The sequence below is a fragment of the Mauremys reevesii genome, linkage group 8, assembly GCF_016161935.1.
Source record: "Mauremys reevesii isolate NIE-2019 linkage group 8, ASM1616193v1, whole genome shotgun sequence".
NCBI lineage: Eukaryota > Metazoa > Chordata > Testudines > Geoemydidae > Mauremys > Mauremys reevesii.
Genome location: NC_052630.1, coordinates 73,289,912 through 73,302,657, shown reverse-complemented (window position 1 = coordinate 73,302,657; position 12,746 = coordinate 73,289,912). Strand labels below are relative to the sequence as shown.

Here is a 12,746-nt window from a genome sequence, read left to right as displayed (position 1 = left end):
TTTTAATGGAAAATGCGATACTTGCAAAATTTAAATTTTCCATGAGAAATGTTTTTGATTTTTCACTTTGTTTCAGGTTAGTTGAATGATAATTTCACCAAACTGCTGTAATGCCCCATTCTCCCCTATAGGCTGGGTTCTTCATCTCCCAGGATATACCACAGTAACAGGTCTCATGATGGCACTATTGCACATCATGGAAAATACAGTTTGGCCAGGGAGCATGGCCCACAGGAGAGAATGTAGTGCAAGTGTATCATGTCCCCAACTCCCATGAGGCACTGTGGTGGTTCAAACTGAAATGAAACATTTCATTTCAACATTTCCTAATTGCATTTTTTGGAAATTTTATTTCCTCAGAATATTTCAATACCTTGCCTTTTTGGGGGTCTTGATTTATGCCAAAAACAAATGTCAGAATATAGGAATTTCCTACATGATGGAAATGCCGTTGTTTGATCAGGTCTAATTTAATGCAAAGTGGAATAAGATCTCTCTCAACAACTTATCAGAAAAAAACTAGAGACATGTAGAACATATTTAAATCTCCTAAATGGTTCCTTAATCACAAGGGTAAAACAATGCATCTATGCAGCCAAAAGGACAAGATAACCAGTGCTGAGAAAGATGACTAAGGATATGATCAGCAATGCCATAACTATGTATGCCATGCCACAAAGTCAGTTGGCTCCAATATGTACAATAAATCCAAGGTACATGGGACTTCAAGTGATCTCAGATGTAGTAGCATGCTCTAACCTATTGGTATACATGGCACACATCATGTCAACATGGACACAGCTTTACAACTGAATGAACTGATTGGAGTCAATAATTTTTCAACATTTGTTCTGAACCCAGACATCTAATATAGGGACACACCTGAGAAGCATGGGTGAGCAAATAATTTCAGGATTCTATTTCAAGTATCAATGTGATCAGAGATTAGAGCTACTTGAACACTTCTGATGAAGGCAAGCAGTTGTTTGTAAAGGGAGAGATTCCACCTCAGCCTCTGATTTAGAGTTTAGCCCGAGAGAGATTTCTGTTGAGACCTCAACAGTACAGCAGCTTTGGCTAGGTTCCTGAGCTCTGAAAAATGAGGTAGCAGATTGCTTCAAAAATGTCAAAGTGCTGCTTGGGTCTGCTAAGTGAGATTTGTGCTAAAGTGGATAATGAACAATGCAGTTTTGACTGGGTAAGGGGAACATCGCTCATTTCTGAAACTTTTGAAGACTTCAACCTCCAGATATCCCATGCTGACTCTGAACAGGACTTATGAGCTGTTTTACTATAGACTGGCCTGGTGTATTTTCACTTTGAGCTGATCGCTTGAGGCAACATTTTCTGGCAGATCTTGCTTCCAGAGAAGTCTTGGTACCCTTGAGACTCCACAAATATTGAATGTAACTATCAGTGGGAGATGTCATCTGATCATGCTCTGGGCAGTGCTTGCATCTCCCCAGTTACTTCCCCTATTGTCTGTAAAAAGATGACCCAGAAACAATAACAGAAAAGAAAAATCAGATACATAAAAAGAAATGGAGACTAAGAAAAAAAAAACAAGCCTGTGAGATATATAGCCTTGATGTGCATCAAACAAAGCAGGATACAAGTGTAGGGATTTATTTTACTTTTACCTTTTGGAAATTTATTGAAATATAAATTGTTCTGACTTCTTGAGATGACTTCTTAACTTATTATCATAACCATTAACAACAATTATCCAAAAATCATTACATAACAAAAAGCTGAAAAGTTAATCGTTTTAATATTTTTGGCAGCTACTGAAATTCAGTATTCAATTTAACTGAAAATCAAAGATAGTCAGCTAATTGTTCTTACTGACACTGTCAGCCACAGAAAATACAGAACTCTGAAAATCAGTCATCAGCAAATAAACAAGCTTGTCTCTATAATAAATCTAAAGTATTGCTATACTACAATAAAACAAACAGTGACTGTTGTAGTATTTTCTAATGTCTTGAAACTAAGTAACAACTCATACTTAATCAATTACAAGTTGTGGCTTTGGTTGGGGTGCTCCAGGCACCAGCGCACCAAGCACGTGCCTGGGGTGGCAAGCCAAGGGGGGCGGCCTGCCAGTCACCGTCAGGACAGCAGTAAGGCTGCCTTCGGCAGCATGCCTGCAAGAGGTCCACCAGTCCCACAGTTTCGGTGGCAATTTGGCGGCGGGTACACCAAAGGCACAGGAGCAGCGGACCTACTGCAGGCATGCCGCCGAATCCGCGTTACCAGACGACCTCCCGCAGGCGTGCCGCCAAAAGCCACCTGACTGCTGTGCTTGGAGCGGCAAAATACATAGAGCCGCCCCTGGCTTTGGTATTACCCCTAAAAATATATTTGTATAGCTTGTATTAAAGAACTTGATTAGCTTTCTTAAAAAAAACCCATACCTGTAACTTATTACCTAAAATAAGGATATGCAATAGAAGAAAAGTGAATATTTCATGATAATAACAATGAGCAGATGCTCAAACGGGAACATCATTATGAGATTGGATTCTACTATCTTGATGCACAGAAAGAGGTTGCTGTGTTAGTCTTTAGTGTGGTGGAGGAACGTGATGAAAGACAACCATAAATATTGATATTAATTGCATATTTTGATCTATATCCCAAAATGTGATTTCTGGGCTTGAAGTCTAAAATATTTTCTGTTATATCCTTGGGGGCAACAGTTTTAGGAAGAAATCACTGGAGACACAAAGAGCTGTAAATCTTAAAAGCAGCATTTATTGCCACACACTGAACTAACCAAAATCCAGCCAAAACTGGCTGGGCTACCCCCTAATAATCCAACTCAGTTGCCATAGCAACAAGATTCTATTACCACGACAACCAAATACACCACACCTTCTTATTGCCTTTAGCAGGGAAGACTTTTGACTGGATAGCAAGGAATGAGAGAAGCCCAAACATACATGTGGCAGGGTGGGAGGCTAGCTCCTAGCCCCCTTCAAGTTCTCTGCTTAGCCATTGGCTGGCTCAAGGGGGATGGTGCCAGCTGACGGGCTATTGTGTGCCTCCCTTGCCTATCTGAGCTAAGCCTGGGCTTTATAAATGCTGCCTCCCCTCCCCTTATAGCTGTAGATTAGGAGCTGTGCCACTTCAGATGATGCAGGTCTGACTGATGGCCTGTTTTTAGGGGTCAGGAAGGAATTTTTCCTATTGGGCCATACCGGCATGTAGCCTGGTGGGTTTTTTCACCCTTCCCACAGCCTTTCAATAGCAGAACTGGGTTAGAAGCAATAGAATTTGAAGTTTATATCATGCTGTTACATGTGGCTGGGGTCCAATTTAATGCCCCTCCCCAAAGTAAGAACATAAGAATGGCCCTACTGGGTCAGAACAAAGGTCCATCTAGCCCAGTGTCCAGTCTTCCAACAGTGGCCAGTGCCAGGTGCCCCAGAGGGAATGAACAGAACAGGCAATCATCAAGTGATCCATCCCCTGTGGCTCATTCCCAGCTTCTGGCAAACAGAGTCTAGTATCTTGAATAAACTTGCGGCCTGCATTCAAACCCATGCACATCTGTCAATTGTTCACTTGCTTGTCCTGGTTAATGGGGTCTGTCAGTTTCAAACCCTGCCCCTACAGTGGGGAGACTGTCATCAGACCAGTGATCACAACTCATTGAGACTGAATGGGTCTAACCGCCCAACAACAAAACAGCCATCATGGGAGCATTCTCCTGGATAGATCCTGATGGATACCCCTGCTGACTGGAAAAATACAGTGTGAATAATGTGGGTTGAAGAGAACCACACTTTGGGCATCCTAAAGTTCTGGTGCCACTGCAGGTCATCTCAGGTCTCCAGCACTCTCCTGTTCCACAAGTCACTGCTAGTTGTCAGACACAAAAGCGCTGAATGGAGCTGTTCTAGGAAAAGATCTACACGGTGGGCTGCTCAGTGTCAGCCACCTCTTTATATGGTGCGCTTACAGCCCTTGTTCTGTACCCCCCCTTTGCACAGACACAGTTACAACATTCTGTTTATATTCATCACCATGGGGATCGCAGCATTAGCCAAACTACTTCATGCTGCCTGCCTGACAGCACTTGCTTTGAAAACAGCGCTGGCTTGCAGACATGAGAAGGCTGATAGGATGAAGAGGAATCATGGGAATTATTAGTTTGTCCCAAAATCCCACAATCCCATCACATTCCCATCAGACTCCCACAATGCACAGCATGCAAAATCCCAGAATTCATACAGAACAGCAGCTGAGAAAACACACCATGGGATATCTGACCAGAATGCTGAGCATTAATTGCAAAACAGCGCTGTGGTGTGTGGCAGCTAAGATATGAGGCAACATTTACTTGATCACAGAATAACAGTGAGATGTGTACAACTGGCTTGTGCAACAGTTGTTGCAAATCACTTAATGAGGATAAACAAAACTCACACAGGCAAGCAGGGCCGGCCTTATGGAAAATGGCACCCTGGACGAATTTGCATTTTGGTGCTCCTGACCCCTGTGAGCGTGGCACTCCGCCATTGCCCCTGGCCCCGTGGGCTCCCCACCCTCTCTTCCCCACTAACTCCTGCACTGTGCCCCCTTCATCCCGCCTGCTCCCGCTCCTGCACCCCTAATCTCTACACTGCTACCTTCACCCTTAATTCCTGCACCTCCCTCCTGTGCCCCAGCTCCTGCACTGTGCATGCCCCCTCACCCCAACCCCTGCCCTCTTCCTGCACCCAACACCTGCCCCCGCCTCTGCTCCTAACTCCTGCACTGTGCCCCCTTCACTCCAATCCCTGCACTTTCCTCCTGTGCCCCAATTCCTGCATCCCCTTCACTCCTATCCCCTGCACCTCCCTCCTGAGCCCCTAACCCCTGCAGTGCCCCTTCATCCCAACCCTTGCCCCTCCTGCCCCCTAATCCTGCACTGTACATACCCCTTTCACCCCAATCCCTGCCTCCTACATCCCAACACTGCCCCCTCCTGTGCCCCTAACCCCTGCACTGTGCCCCCTTTGCATGCCCCTCCTGCACCCATATGGGGAACTTGACCTGGATGCACAAAGCAGCTGGCATTGCTGCTGTGATAAATGAAGGGGACGGGATAGCTCCCTTTTATGGACAGCTACAGGGCCGCCCAGAGGGGGGGGCAAGAGGGGCAATTTCCCCCAGGCCCCCGCGTCCCGCAGGGGCCCCCACGAGTGTTTTCTGGGGCCCCTGCGGTTCCGGTTGAGCTCCCGCAGGCATGCCTGCGGCAGGTCCACCGGAGCCCTGGACGAGTGGACCTGCCGCAGGCATGACTGCGGAGGGGGCGCTCGTCCCGCGGCTCGGCTGGACCTCCCGCAGGCATGACTGCAGCAGGTCAAGCGGAGCCGCGGGACCACGGCACCCGCCGCAGTCACTTGTCCCGGGCTCCGGTCGACCTGCCTGCGGGAGCTCAACCGGAGCCAAATGCCGCCCCCCAGGTCTTCGGCGCGCTGGGGTCTAGAGCCGCCCCTGAGCGGGGGCCCCCCGCCGCCGAAGACCCCGGGCCCCCGGAATTCTCTGGGCGGCCCTGGACAGCTAGCCAGTCACTTAGCTATAAAATCCCTCTTGGTGGATGTTCTCTTCTTGCTTTACCTGTAAAGAGTTAACGAATTTCCCCGGATAAAGGAAAAGGAGTGGGCACCTGACCAAAAAACCCAATGGGAGAGCTAGAACTTTTTAAAATGGGAAAGAAACTTCCCTTTGTCTGTGTGTTGTGGTTCTCTGGGAAAGAGCAGAGACACAGAGCAGCAATGCTGTAAACAGCTTTAAAACCAGGTATGAAAAAACATCAAATTATACCTTAACCCTATTTATCTGAAACTCCAAATGTGTAAGTAGATCAGAAATGGTTAGAAAGACGTGATTAGGGTGATTTCTTTTATTTCTTATTGGCTTGTGAGCTCCTCTGTGCTAACCCCAGATGCTTTTGTTTGCTTGTAACCTTTAAGCTGAACCCCCAAAAAAGCTATTTTGGGTGCTTAATTTTTGGAATTGCTCTTTTAAAATCTAGCAAAAGCCTAAGTTCCAGATGTATTTTCTTTCTTTTTGTTTTTGATAAAATTTATCTTTTTGAAGAACAGGATTGGATTTTTGGTGTCCTAAGCGGTTTGTGCATGTTGTTTAATTAGCTGGTGGCAACAGCTGATTTTCTTTGTTTTTTTCTTTGTCAGCGCTTCCGCGGAGGGGGGTGGAAGGGCTTGAGGGTACCCCACAGGGGGGAATTCCCAAGTGCTCCTTCCTGGATTCAATAGGGTTTTTGAGTTTGGGCGGTGGCAATGTTTACCAAGTCAAGGTCAGAGAAAAGCTGAAACCTTGGGAGTGTAATACATTATTTTTTTAAATCCTTGCTGGCCCTCACTTTCTGCACTTGAAGTGCCAGAGTGGAGAATCTGCCTTGAGAGCTGCTCACTCCCCCGCTGGACTGCTGCTCCTCCACCCTACAGGGGGTTGTAAGGGGGGAGCAAAGAGCGATGTCAGGGCTTCCTGCATCCAGGTCACTTTCCCTATTGGTTGTGTAAAGGGAGAGCAGAAGAGCAGCAGCTCCTGATGCCTCAACACAGCCCAGGTAAGGAAGTGACCTGGATGCAGGGAGCCCTGGTGTGTGTGTTGGGGGGATTGTGTGAAAGAGAGAGAGAGAGAGTGTGTGTATGTTGAGGGGAGTGCGCTGTCTCTTTAAGAAAGAACTCAGGGTCAGGAGCCTGAACTAGGCTTGTTCAGACACAAGCAGCCACCAGCAGCTCAGGACCCAGAGAGGCAGCAGCACCAGGGTGAAAGTGAGCCAGTAGGGGCCAGTATTCTGTACCGATGAGAACCCGCACCGGCCCACACCCAGCCCACATTAAAACACTGCTGCGACAGTGTTTTAATGTCCCTGCCGCTTTTGCCTCCCCTGTCAGCCGCGGCAAAGGACCGTCCTTTAACATCACTGCTCCTTCCCCGTCGGCAGCCCTGCTGGTAGGGTCTGTACCAGCATGGCCGCCGACAGGGGAGGCAAAAGGGGCAGGGACAGTAAAGCACTGCCACAGCAGCGCTTTAAGGATGGTCCTTTGCCACGGCAATGCTTTAACGTTCCTGTGCTCCCACTCTCCCTGGTCCGCGGGGGGTGCAGCAACGTTAAAGCGCTGCCGTGTCAAAGGGCCCTGCAGTGCTTTAATGTCCCTGCCCCATTGCCCCCCCCCCAGCCTCGACTGGCGGGGGTGGGGGGGCAAAAGGAGTAGTTGCCCTGGGGCCGGCGATTTAAAAGGGCCTGGGACTCCGGATGCTGCTGCCGCTAGCCCTTTAAATCAACATGGGAGCTCCAGGCGGTGTGGGCCAGGCCGCCTGAAAGGGCTGGTTGGTGGATACTGACCCCTCGCCCCGCCCCTTCCAGGGGCCGGAGCCCTCCCCCGGCCTGTATCGGTAAGTGGCCTAACTTACTTTCAGCCCTGAGCAGAACACACAAATTCCCCGTCCCGTCACCCCAGCTTAGTGGAAATCGGGTACATGGGGGGAGGGAGGGAGACACCCCACCATCCTTCCCCCTCCCACCTCCCAGATTTGACAGGATGATGCTCCCAGTCCAAGTGACCAGGGGCGACTCCAGGGACAAACAGGTGATGGGGGGAAGGGGACAGGAACAGCAGCAGCTGCACACATGGAGCAGGGTGGCGTAGGGTGACCAGACAGCAAGTGTGAAAAATCGGGACAGGGAGTGGGGAGTAATAGGTGCGTATACAAGACAAAGCCCCAAATATTGGGACTGTCCCTATAAAATCAGGACATCTGGTCACCCTAGGGTGGAGGAGGGGCATCCCTGCTCTGGAGGAATCACCTGGCTTGGAGGGCTGGTCATCCAACTGCCCCCTGCAGCTCGGGTCTCTCCCCCTCCCCCATGCTGCTGCTCGCCTGCCTGCCTGCCGTGCTGCCTCTCTGTCAGCCCAGCTGGCTCTCGGCAGCAGGTCAGGTGGGAATCCAAACCCTGCGCACGGCACCCCCTTGGGTGGGTCGCCCTGGGTTGGGGCCCTCCCCCCGCTCCCCCCCAAAGGCCGGCACTGCAGGCAAGTGGGGAAGAGCAATAGAACATGCTGTGATGACCAAGGGATTGGAGGGGGGGAAGTCACAGGAGGAGATGGGCTTGCTAGGCGGAATGTAATGCAGTGTAGTTGTAGCCATGTCGATCCTGAAGGAGAGCTCTATGTGGCTCAAAAACTTCTCTCTCTCTCACCAACAAAAGTTGGTCCAATAAAAAATATTACCTCACCCATCTTGTCTCAATCAGAATGTAAGTTGGTTCTGTTCTTTTCCTATAATTTAAAAGGAAACCCTATCTAACGTAGCTTGTAGTTAAGAGTAAGATTAGATGAGACTCACTATGAGTGGGGGATGTTTGTTATTTTTAAATATTCCAATTGCTTTGTTTTAATAAGGCTGCTGGTGAATAGCACTGGCCATAGGTTGTTGGAGGGATGAAACACAAGTGTTCAAAACCCAGCTGGATCTGAGGGAGATAAGCAATTGCTACACACAGGGCAGAGTAGGACTCTGGTCTAAGTTAGGATAGTCATGAGATTCCAGTTAAAGATAAGACTAACTCTTGATAGACCAGAAAGAGGACAGAAGCAGCTAGGTCTGTAACCATGACAAGCAGATAATCGGAATGGTAACTGATTAGCAATGAGAAACGGCGTTCTTTAAAGGATAAGTTCCGAGCATCCAAAATTTAATAGTCAACATATAGATGTGGAAATTAGGGGGAAAAAACAAACCAAAGAGCTATAATATCAGAAAATTAAAAATCAAAATTCATACTTAAAAAAATAGGCTAGTATTTATTTAAGAAAATACTTCAGGTATTAGCAAAGCTCCTGTCATCAACTCTGGACACCTGTACCAGGCTCATTTATTGCCTAATTAAATATTAACACATCTTGATCCAATCTGTGGCATAATTTTAATTACTGTTTTCTCTTAGGAAAACCATATAATCAATGTTTTTATAGCTGTTCCTAGAGGCTGTTTTGTAAAACCCCATTAGTAAATTGTGATCCATCACTAAAATATTTTCCTCCAGATTGCTATTAGTAAATCAAGTGCATTCCATTACTCGGTATGGGGGTGGGGGGAGAGACTTTCTATTCTAAGAGCAGGAAAACTTTTGTTTCTTTAATAATCTAAATTAAAAATCTTGAAAAAAAAAGCACAACCCTTGTTAAAATCCTAGCACATAAAGGATCAGTGTTGGGGATTTACAGACACTAAAACATGACCAATTATTTTTTTAAAATATGTGAATAATCCAAAATATTTTTATTGCTGGATGAAGCAATTAAACAGAGAATCAGCATTACCTTCTGAGCATATATATATTTTCTGCAGGGGATGACTTGCAAATATCAAAGCATATTTCGTAGTTACCTGCAGCATTTTCTCTTTCCACCAAGGATTAAGAATGTTTACATTCTATAAACATAGATTAGCATCATTACATATTTAGGGTGAGAAACCTGAGTAAAATATATAAATTCAGTTGGGAATGACTTAAATTGGCATGTGTTTAATTTCAGTACTTAGCCAGATCCAGTTACAGAGAACAAGGTCCTGATTTGACTTTTGGAAAGGTAGGAGGGCCTGGTGTAGTAGAAGAAATATTTTTCCATGCTCCCATGATAAGTTTGTATAAGTGCTATTCACTAAACTTCCAATTTGATATCACAGGATTTTCAATTACCTTTATTTGTTTTAAACACATTTCTTCTCTCCTTAGGCAAAATTCCTATTGAAGCCAAAGGGAGTTTTGCCTGGGAAAGGACTGCAAGACTGGGCCATTTACCAGTACTGTTCTTTGAATCTGATTACCTACAGTGCTGCATATTTAACATAATTGTGGAAAATATAAACCATGAAAATGTCAATCCCAGCTAATTTGATTCTTGATCCTAATCCAGCACCTTCTACATTCTGTAAGAGATTCAAACCATTTTAATTCAATACTTGCTGTTACAGAGGATCTTTATTATAGATTTTGATCTTGGCTAGAGGCCTCATCTACTTAAAAGTCCATTAAATAAAGCAATGTTCCCCCTTATGTATTGGCTATTGCAATATGCACAGTCAAAAACAAGTACTGCCCACAAAATGGCCTGTTTTTATTTTGTTTTAATAATGATGTAAACATGAAAACAGTTGACATAACAATCACAGTAGATCTAATCTAACATAATAAATCAATAATTAGTTATCAGAAGAGATAAAATTAAGACAGTTTATGTGAGTGAAAGATAAAGACTCTTTTGTAGTTATTTTTCTGTGAAGCAATTTGTAAAAGCTTTTAAATCATATTTCACACACTTTGAAATAAATGAATGTTCTAACTGTAGTCGTTAATAACCGTAACATGGACTCTTAATCACTCATCGGCTTGAAAACAGGATTATGGGGGCAAAAATCAGCCCTCACCTTTATGGCTAGAGGCACACAAGGCAGTGAAACCAGTGCAGCTCTGCTGCACAAAGCAGGGGCAGGGTGTGCGGTGGCCGCACAGGATGTGTGTACCACCAGCAGTGCTTAGAGTCCAGCTGTGTGGAAGATAGCTAGGGGTGGACTGGTTCACCAGGGAAGGATGGCGCCTGGCTAGCCGGCCCCCCTCCCCTCCTCTCTCCCGGTGCCTAAGGAACTTTAGGATCCAGGAGGGCTCTGCAGTCTGTGGTGCAGGATTCCTTTTCTCAGTCTCAGTCCAGATATATCCTGCATGCTGGGCTGAAACTGGATCCCCAGATTTGACTATTAATACATAAGTCAATCTTGTTTGCACATTTTAATGCAAGTATAAAATGGGAATCTATATACCTAGGCATTGAAAGATACTGGAATTTCCATGCTAAATGTGAGCCCAGATTCTCAGCTTCATCTAACATCCACTGGTCACAAAGGAGGTGCTAAATTTCCCTGATCCTAATCCCAGACGGTTTTCTTCTAATTTACGGTATTATTAAGACTTTTTGTAGACTATGCCAACTGGCTGTTGCCCTGAGCTGCTGGTAACCCAGCAAGGGCCACTCAGGTCACCCCCCCAATTCACTCCCCTATATCAATGGTACAGGAAACAGCTACATCAGCAGAGAATTCCCCAGCTGAAATCCTACCTCTAGTGTAGTCAATGGTAAAACTCCCATTGATTGTAATGAGGCCAAGATTTCACTAACCTCATGCCTGCAGAATCTCCAGATCAGCCAGGTTTACAGCTCTTTTGTTTCAGTCCAGCACAAAGGGCTTTAAATGTGCAGGGAATCTGAACCATTACATATTTGGTGAAAAAGATGATGCCCAGCTCAATATTCAGTTCTATATAAAGAAACATTTGCAATGTGCTCTTGCTAAGGTTTTCCACATATCCTTATCATTTTAGTGAACATTTCTTTAGTTGCTTTATTGCATATATGGCTTATATTCCATGAGACTGATTTTAAAAGCTTAGATGAGAGTTATACAAACAAAACATGTCTTTTACTCCTATGTACTCTTTTAAAATATCTACCTATATAAATTTACTGAAAATTGAATTATTCTAAGACTATGATGTCACCACGATTTTGAAAACAGTGAGGCCAATTTTGATCCTCATGTATGGCATATTAGAACAGGATACAAGCAAGAGAGTGGGATTCCAAGCATAGCTCTCCATAGAGCACTGGTCAAGGAAGTGGATATAACCTGGCTGACGAAAGTGTGGCTCCCAGCACACTTGGTCTGCTACCTTGGGAGCAAGGTCTGGCTCCTGTCCCATCTACATTTATGTAGTCAAGAGCACACAAGAGAAGTTGCATTCTTCTCCTTTTTTGAAGGAGAAATAAACTTAGCTGCCAGATGCAGCCAATCTCTACCTGCCTAAGCCGTATTTCCCTGAGCCACACGAGGGCTTACACTGCCATTTGAGTCATAGTTTACTTTAAACTAAAAATGATTTTTGTAGATTGTTGTGCAAAGTAATGAAGTATGTTTTTCCCCAAGAACAACACTCGGCAAATTCTTTAGCCAGCAATCTGGAGTTATCACTGGGTCTGTAAGCCCGTCAGGTATTCAATGGGCAGCTTTAGGTCACATCCTTCTGTGAATCATCTTTGTGTATTCAAAATACATATATGCTGAAAATGAGATTCCTAATTTCAGAATGTGTTTGGAAATTCCTTTACTATAACCACCACTTTTTGTACTGCACTTATACAACCCACTACCATCTTTGAGAAGAAAAACCCCCACACTTTTTATTTTAAATGTGTGTCATCCTGTTACAAATTATCACAAAGATGATGCCACATGTACCTAATTGGGCCCAGTCCTGCAATCAATCCATATTGAAAACTCCTCTTAACTTCTATATGCATTTCATATATGGAATGATTGCAAGATCAGACCCCTTGTGAAGTAACATACTTTCTTTAAAGTAGCTTTTTTCCCCAGAAGTAGAAGCATGCTGAGAATAGCAAACTACCTTCACAGTACACACACTGCTATCAGTAATCTTACTCCTTGTCAAAATATTTCCTATAAAAATGCAAGTGCTGACTGTTTGAGACACTTAAAAAAAAAGGACTTTTATATCTCTCTGCTGCCATTCTACTCTATGTTAATATAACACAAATTGTTTGAAAGTACACGTGCACATCTGCATTAAAAAAAACTAAAAAAACACCACCACCAGAATCTATTCCATAAACTCATCTTCTCCTCATTAGATATCACTTTGAATATTT

The 12,746-nt window shown here is 45.0% G+C and overlaps 1 protein-coding gene across 10 annotated transcripts in view; it reads right to left on the bottom strand.

Moving 5' to 3' along the window:
• Positions 1-12,746, bottom strand: part of DPYD (dihydropyrimidine dehydrogenase) — a 638,604-nt gene that overhangs the window by 221,469 nt on the left and 404,389 nt on the right. The window contains exon 14 of one of the 10 annotated variants that reach the window (XM_039484215.1): positions 961-1,482. The exons of the other annotated variants lie outside the window; for them this stretch is intronic. Coding sequence (XP_039340149.1) covers positions 1,435-1,482 — 48 coding nt within the window. The 3' untranslated portion in view covers positions 961-1,434. Of the gene's footprint in view, positions 1-960; positions 1,483-12,746 lie in introns of those variants that run through there. 10 annotated transcript variants of the gene reach the window in all.